Genomic DNA, 8,275 nt, shown 5'->3' on the forward strand with positions numbered 1-8,275 from the left:
CCAGATCCCTAGAAAAGAACAAAGCCTTACGATTTAAAGTTTGATTTTTACATGTGCAAACACGGTATGTCATTGAAATATAATGATACACAATACTTATTGTTTTGTATGACACTAAAAATACAAGGAAACATAGTTAACAAGTTTGCTATTACTATTAATACGATAAAGAAATCAAAACATAAAGAATAAAATTATAATAAAATATGTAATAAAATTATTAAATATTTTACTTCTGTTGAGGGTTATAATTAAATAGGTCTAAGAGTGGTTTTTTATATAAATATTTGAAACTAACAAATTGGTTAACAAAGATAACAGTACAAAGAGTTTTGAAAAAGAGGTAAAAGTAAAAATAAAAATAAGTTATTAAAATTACTTATTATTATTAATCATTAAAGACGTTATATTTTCTTTTTATCGAAGACCACTCATTTAGTGTGTATAGCTAATAATACATCTAAGATCCAACATATCTTATTTTTTATACTAAAATTTATCAATATTTAAATTTTAGAGAACGTGATTTTATAAATCGATGTAATATAATAAATTTTATTTTTTAATTTATTTAAATTGAATATTTAGAGATTGTTTTGATTTTGTTTCATGTGTTAGTATTTTTATTAGTATTTTGTAGAGAAAGTAAAGATAAATAGGTGAGTAATTTTTTAAGTTTTTATATACATATTTTTATTTATGTTGAGTTTATAAAGTTATTTATGTTTTTTAGTATATTTCGAAAAAAGATTTAAGAGAGTATCATTAGAGAATAATTCTTCATTAATCTATCTTGTTATGATTTTTTAAATCAACTAGTGATTCTTTAGAATTTTAAAAAGAGATGATATTAGTATTTTTATATTTGTAAATATATATTATTCAAAGTATCTCATTTTTTTGGAAAGAAAATGATTGTGTTGATAAGTTAATTAATTTAACTTTGATTTATATATAATAATATAAGTGATTTAATGTTTTTACCTTCATATATTTATTTATATTTTTACCCTAGGTTTAATGTAATACCAATATTTTTTACTGTTTTATCTTATTTTTTTCTTTTTAATAAATTTTCATATATATAATGATAAATGATGAATGATCTTAGAATGATATCAAAGTTCATACATTACCTTATTTCAAAACACAGCACAAATACATTATATTTTATAATGGATTGATTTACTTGATAGAAACTACAACATTTGATATTAGAACAACAATCAAAACATAAAAAATAAAATTATAAAAATAAAATTATGATAAAATATGTAACAAAATTATAAAATATGTTATTTTTTATTATTATAATTAAATCTCTCTAATTATATAATAATCGAAACTAACAAAGTAGTTAACAAATATAATAGTACAAACAATTTTCAAAAAGGTAAAAGAAAAATATAAAAATAAGTTATTAAAATCATGGGTTAAATATGTTTTTAGTCCCTAAACTATTGGCCGTTTCTGGTTTTCGTCCCTCTTTCAAAGTAAGGTACAATTTGGTCCTCATTCTTTTCGAAACGTTCGTTTTAGTCCTCGGAATTTTGGTTTTAGTCCTCATTTGTTGCTAAATGAGGACCAAATTTTTAAATTTCGAAAAGAATGAGGACTTTACTTTAAAAGAGGGACGAAAACCAGAAACGACGAATAGTTTAGGGACTAAAAACATATTTAACCCTAAAATCATTTATACAATTAATCATTAAAAGACGTTACATTTTCTTTTTCATTAAATACCACTCAAATATGTTATGTTTTCTTTTAAATATAATGGATTGATTTAGTTGATAGAAACTATGTAACATTTTGATATTAGAAACAACAATCAAAACAAAGAATAAACTTATAATGAAATATGTAACAAAATTATAAAATATTTTACTTCTGTATATGGTTATAATTAAATCTGTCTACGAGTGGTTTTTTTATTTAAATAATCGAAACTAACAAATTCGTTAACAAATAATAGTTCAATGTTTTTTAAAAGGTAAAAAAATATACATATAAAAATAAGTTATTAAAACCATTTATTATTATTAATCGTTAAAGATGTTATATTTTCTTTTCATTAAATACCACTCAAATATATTATGTTTTTTTAACTATAATGGATTGATTTAGTTTTTAGAAACTACATTGTAATATTTGATATTAGAAAACAACAATCAAAACATAAAGAATAAAATTATAATAAAATATGTAACAAAATTATAAAATATTTTATTTTATTAATGGTTATAATTAAATCTGTGTAGGAATAATTTTTCATATAAATAATGGAAACTAACAAATTGATCAACAAAGATAATAGTACAAAGAGTTTTGAAAAAGGTAAAAAGAATATAAAAATAAGTTATTAAGATCATTTATTACTATTAATCATTAAATACGTTACATTTTCTTTTTAATTAAATAACCACTCAAACACATTATATATAATTTTAAATATAATGGAATAATTTAGTTATTGGAAACTACATTTATAGTAACATTTGATTTTAGAAGGACAAACAAAAGAAAAATTATATACATATATATATATCTTTATCATTCTTTTCTATTTATTTCTATCATGTTTTTTTTGAGACACGGCTACACTAAGATGTTGGAATCGACATTGTTAAAAATATTATATTTGATATTGTAATTAATAATTAATTTCCATAAATGAGAAGAACTTGGTTAAAGATCTTGACCCATATATTAATAAGGAAGAACATGGGTGATTGAGTCATATGGTCGTGTTCTTACTTGACCAATGGAGAGAGCGATGACTTGCCTCTGACCCATGGTAGAGTTAGTCAAGTTTTTTGTTTGTTTGTATGGTTTTATAGTTGCAGTAACTCGTTGATTAAACTAATCATACCCACATGGATTACGTTTGTCTTCAACATTGGAAGTGTAGTAGAAGCCTTAGACTAACCCATCTTGGTAATTTCAAACTCCAATAAAGAAACCAACCAAGCACACTCTCTTGTGCTTCTCTACAACTTTTTTCCCCTCCTTTCCTCATGCATTCAGACCAAACAACTCAACCCAAAGGATTCTAACCTCGTGGATCTGACACAACAATACTCATACGAGTTTCTGGCTCTGTCCTTCCTTTGACTGTGTTTTCTGAAACTTGAAACACAATGGATTTTTCGGGTTACTCGGGTGTGGTGCTTTGTGGTAACACTTCAGTCTCGTGAGTTGTGAAAGCTTGTGTGAGTGTTACTGTTTGTGGAAAGTTGGTTCTTGTTGTTTTTGGTATTGAGGAAGCAAATGGGTCCAAGTGGAACCATAGATTTTTCAAAGTGGTGGGTTAAGGATTCAAGTTCAAGGAAAGGGAACCCGGTTGTGGTGACCATGGAGAACCCCAATTACTCAGTGGTGGAAATAGATGCACCGGACTCAGCATTTCAGCCAGTTGACAAAGAGAGAGGAAAGAATGCAAAGCAGTTCACATGGCTTCTTCTTCTGAAGGCGCATAGAGTTGTCGGTGGCCTTGCTTGGCTTGGGAATTCCCTTTGTTCGTTGCTCCATTCTGTTAAAAAAAGATTGTTCTTGGGGCACGTGGAGACTGAGATGTCTGCAAAGGCGAAGATTTTGTTTCGGGTGATTCTCACTTTCCTGGTGATGGCTTTGGCATTCTTGTCCTTTGAGCTGGTTGCTCACTTCAAAGGGTGGCACTACTTTCACAACCATAACTTGCATCTTCCAGAAGCTTCAGAGATCACAGGATGGTTTCACACTGCCTATGTTAGGTGGTTGGAGTTTCGAGCAGACTATGTTGCTCCCCCAATTCAATCTCTCTCAACCTTCTGCATTGTTCTCTTCTTAATTCAGTCTGTGGATCGAATACTTCTCTGCCTTGGTTGTTTCTGGATCAAATTCAGGAAGATTAAGCCCGTCATTGATGGAGACCCCCGCAGTTCACATGATTTGGAAGGATCCAACCAGGGATATCCTATGGTGCTCGTTCAAATTCCCATGTGCAATGAGAAAGAGGTGACTCACTCTTCTTAATCCTACCCCATTAAAGTTTGGTGCTTTCAAGCAAAAAAAAAAAAAAAAGTTGTCGGTGCCAAAACAAATCAATCATGAAGTGGTTCCTTTGAACATACTATCATCATCATTATGATGATATGATTATTCGTCCCACCTTAATTTTTCTTTTATTCTCATCATGTTGAGTTATAGTACTAATGACGATGATGTTATTGTCCCGTTCTGATTATTTATCTGGAAGGTAGATTAGTGAGTTGATTTTAAGGATTGCAACTCTTCCTGATAATGATGTTGATGAGTTTGACATTAAGTGCATGTAGGTGTATGAAGTATCGATTTCAGCAGCGAGCCAACTTGATTGGCCAAAAGATCGGTTGCTTATTCAAGTTCTGGATGACTCTGATGATGAGAGCATACAGTGGTTAATCAAGGGAGAAGTCTCTAAGTGGAGCCAAAGAGGTGTGAATATAATCTACCGTCATAGGAAGTTCAGAACTGGTTACAAAGCCGGTAATCTAAAGTCTGCAATGAGCTGTGATTACATCAAGGATTACGAGTTCGTTGCTATTTTTGATGCTGATTTCCAACCAAATCCAGATTTCCTCAAGCAAACTGTTCCACATTTTAAGGTGGCTAAATCTTTTCCCTTCTTCCTTTCTTGTTATTCCGAATGATCTATCTATGCTTTAGTTCCCATTTTTGATTCGTGAGTGTGTGTGTGCTCTGCAGGGTAATCCTGAGCTGGCTTTGGTGCAGGCTCGGTGGGCTTTTGTAAACAAGGACGAGAACTTACTGACACGACTCCAAAATGTTAATCTGTGCTTTCACTTTGAGGTTGAACAACAGGTGAATGGGGTCTTCCTTAATTTCTTTGGTTTTAATGGCACTGCTGGTGTTTGGAGAATAAAAGCACTTGAAGAATCTGGTGGCTGGCTTGAGCGAACAACTGTAGAAGACATGGATATAGCAGTCCGAGCCCATCTGAATGGTTGGAAATTTATCTTTCTCAATGATGTTAAGGTACATGTTCTGCTTTGTTTTATTTAGTTGTCTTTTGGGTTTTAATCAAGCTGATGTTCTCAGTCTGTATCGATTTCTATTTGCCTATAGCTGACAATAACACCTTTTGTATTTATTGATATGCAAATGTGGTATGAACTTGAATCGGATGAAATAATTATCTGCAGTAATTCATAGACGTGTTACACTAAATTTTGGGGTGAAACAACAGTGAAAAACTGTTTATGTGAACAATTCAGCTGCAGTTAGTCTAAAAAACTTCTTTCAGGTGCTTTGTGAGCTTCCTGAATCATATGAAGCTTATAGGAAACAACAACATCGATGGCATTCTGGTCCTATGCAACTCTTTCGTTTGTGCCTTCCAGCGATTATAACCTCAAAGGTGATGATGCATTTTATGTTACTGTCTGTGCACTGTTTGGTAGTAAAATACAATCTAAACATGTTCCGATTTCTTAATATTGCAGATTGCGTTCTGGAAGAAAACCAACCTAATTTTTCTGTTCTTTCTTCTTAGAAAGCTAATCCTCCCATTCTATTCTTTCACATTGTTCTGCATCATTCTTCCTTTGACAATGTTTGTCCCAGAAGCCGAGCTTCCTATCTGGGTTATTTGTTACATTCCTGTATTCTTGTCCTTCTTGAACATTCTTCCTGCCCCAAAATCCTTTCCCTTCATTGTTCCTTACCTCCTCTTTGAGAACACAATGTCAGTAACCAAATTCAATGCCATGGTGTCCGGTTTGTTCCAGTTGGGAAGTTCATACGAATGGATTGTTACAAAAAAAGCCGGTCGGTCATCAGAGGCTGATCTATTAGCAGCTGAAGAAAGAGAGTCAAAGGCCATGAGTCTCCAACTTCACAGAGGAACTTCTGACAGTGGACTTTCTGAGCTTAACAAAATAAAGGAAAGCCAAGAAACAGTTCCTAGACCCCCTGTGAAGAAAATGAACAAGATATATAAGAAAGAGCTTGCCCTTGCATTCTTGCTGCTGACTGCTGCATTTAGGAGCTTGTTATCAGCACAAGGCATGCACTTCTACTATTTACTATTTCAAGGTGTTTCATTCCTCCTTGTAGGCCTGGATTTAATTGGAGAACAGATGAACTAGAGGATCAGAAAGGATGTGTAAAATACAAAATTGATTGTTACAAACTTCAATAATTACAGAAGCCAACCAATGTGGATTGCTACAAGACAAGTTGGTTTTCGCAGTTATATTCGTGGTGCCTGAATAAGGCTCAGGTAACATGCTGAAAGCCACCGTGGGACATATCATAAATAAGTGTTATTCTTCAAGGCATTTATAGATTTTTTTTTTCATTTTTTTTTTCTTCCTGGTTTTACTTGTCTGTCTATTGTTATCTATCACAATACATTCATTTTTCTTTCCCTTTTATGTTTTCTGTGACGTTGAGCTGATTCATTGTCAGGATAACCCTGTTGCTTACATCACTTTTGGTTCATATGTATGTATGTATCTGTTGAATGACACTGATATGTTACAACTCCCAACAAACACCTGCTCCCTTTAATGCGAAGGTTTATATGTGTCTGGATCCAAATTTCACTACATGACATCAGTGTATTTGGTCTGGCGGTAGAAAACCATGTTGAATACAAAACCACGGTGAAATCACCACAAAAGTACACATTTTATGCTTCAAAAACATCAGGGAGTTCAACTTACCTTAACACCAATATGCACCTTGTTTATTCATGCTATGGTGACTATTTAGTATGTATATAATGATTGTTTTTGAGTTAAATGCTGAAAGTAGTTTTAGAATGGTAAAAAAAAAAGAAAATAGTGTCGGCAGGGGAATGTTTTAATTAGTGAGGATTTTGGAGCTTGGATTTGGACAGGGATGAGAATCGTGTGAGTGTCCCACATGGACCCATTTGTTTTAATCGAAGCTTTAACATAACCAAAAAGATAATTTAGGTCATACTTAACTCCCAAATTCGACCATGTCAATCGCCATTTCAATAATTGTAGGGCACATGTGCACATACCTCTCGGGAAGGCTGGTGGACCCTGCTGTCTCAACAAAGCATTTTTTTTATGCTTTTGAAATACTTAAGTCCTGAATCCATCATAACAAACATGCTCTTTCTTCAGCACTTTACTATGAGATTGTAGCCAAGATTCTAAACGAATTTAAAAGAGAAAATCTTTCCTCTCAATAAAATTTTGAATAGGACTACTGGTTTACATGATCTGGCCACTTCACCAACTAACACTCAGTGTACTTTTACTTTCACCTTTCCATCTCTGACATAAGAAGTACATTTCATATTTGTTTTTATGTCATTCGATCTTTGATCTTACTGCTGTTTTTTGGGATGCAAAAGATAATAAAGACACCCCCACCTATCTTCTTCTGAGATTTTTATGACAGGAAAAATAAAACCATCATACTTTTTTCAAGTAAAGAATCCTTTTTCTTGGTCTCAGTCTAATGTTTTTTAAGATTTTCAGTTTTCTTTTGGTGCATTAGACCGAAGTGAGTTTTCAGCTGTCATAAATCTTTCTTTTTTGTAAGAAAGATTTGTTTGGGCAAACATTTCTTTCATTCCATATAGGTCGTAGGAAAGGAGTGCGAGATGTTTATTGACAGGACATTCGACAAAAAGCTACTTACCATCTTTTGGTTCTGTGCTGTTGACCGTGTTCATCTATCTCACCTGATTCATAATCAACGCTCAAAGCATACAGTAATAGATAAGGGAGAATCAGTGCTCGTGTGCTTTCCTCAACCTAATTGTAGTAAAGTGCAAACCTCAATTTTCTGATATGCAGAGGAGGAACAAAGAAGATAGCATATCTAACTAAGAAGGATGAACAAAAACCAGTAACTTTCATTACCAAATTATTACTTTTTATATATATTTAATATCTAACACAAATCTAATTGTTAAGTACTAAAACTTTAAATCAAAATTAACTTTATAAAATGGACTTGAAAAATAAACAATATATATATATATATATATTTTCCAGGTCAATTACCCTTTGATGTCATTATGCTTATGAAAAATAGATAAAATTAGATAAGACAAAAATTATAAAATAAAAACTCATTATAAAATCATTTTTTGTAAAAGTTTGTTTAACAACAAGTATTTCTGATTTTTTCCAAATCAATTACTAATTCCTTTATGCTTGTAAAAATTGGATAAAATTAGATAAGACAAAAATTATAAGATCAAAACTCATTATAAAATCATTTTTTTGTAAGATTGTTTAACGGCAAG

The 8,275-nt window shown here is 31.7% G+C and overlaps 1 protein-coding gene across 1 annotated transcript; it reads left to right on the top strand.

The window, feature by feature from the left end:
* Positions 1–2,773: 2,773 nt before the first annotated feature.
* LOC124820819 (putative xyloglucan glycosyltransferase 5) lies at positions 2,774–6,536 on the top strand. Its single transcript, XM_047292593.2, has 5 exons — positions 2,774–3,996; positions 4,317–4,625; positions 4,726–5,016; positions 5,285–5,398; positions 5,484–6,536. The coding sequence occupies exons 1-5, from the start codon at positions 3,271–3,273 to the stop codon at positions 6,126–6,128; spliced, it is 2,085 nt and encodes a 694-aa protein (XP_047148549.1). The 5' UTR covers positions 2,774–3,270; the 3' UTR covers positions 6,129–6,536.
* The last annotated feature ends 1,739 nt before the right edge of the window (positions 6,537–8,275 follow it).

Source organism: Vigna umbellata, chromosome 1 (assembly GCF_029865625.1).
Source record: "Vigna umbellata cultivar VRB3 chromosome 1, Vumbellata_1.0, whole genome shotgun sequence".
Taxonomy (NCBI): domain Eukaryota; kingdom Viridiplantae; phylum Streptophyta; class Magnoliopsida; order Fabales; family Fabaceae; genus Vigna; species Vigna umbellata.

Coding starts and splice junctions, on each gene's coding strand:
- LOC124820819 (XM_047292593.2), top strand. CDS start 3,271: ATGGGTCCAAGTGGAACCATAGATTTTTCAAAGTGGTGGGTTAAGGAT. Junction 4,626..4,725: donor AAACTGTTCCACATTTTAAG/GTGGCTAAATCT, acceptor TGTGCTCTGCAG/GGTAATCCTGAGCTGGCTTT. Junction 5,399..5,483: donor CAGCGATTATAACCTCAAAG/GTGATGATGCAT, acceptor TTAATATTGCAG/ATTGCGTTCTGGAAGAAAAC.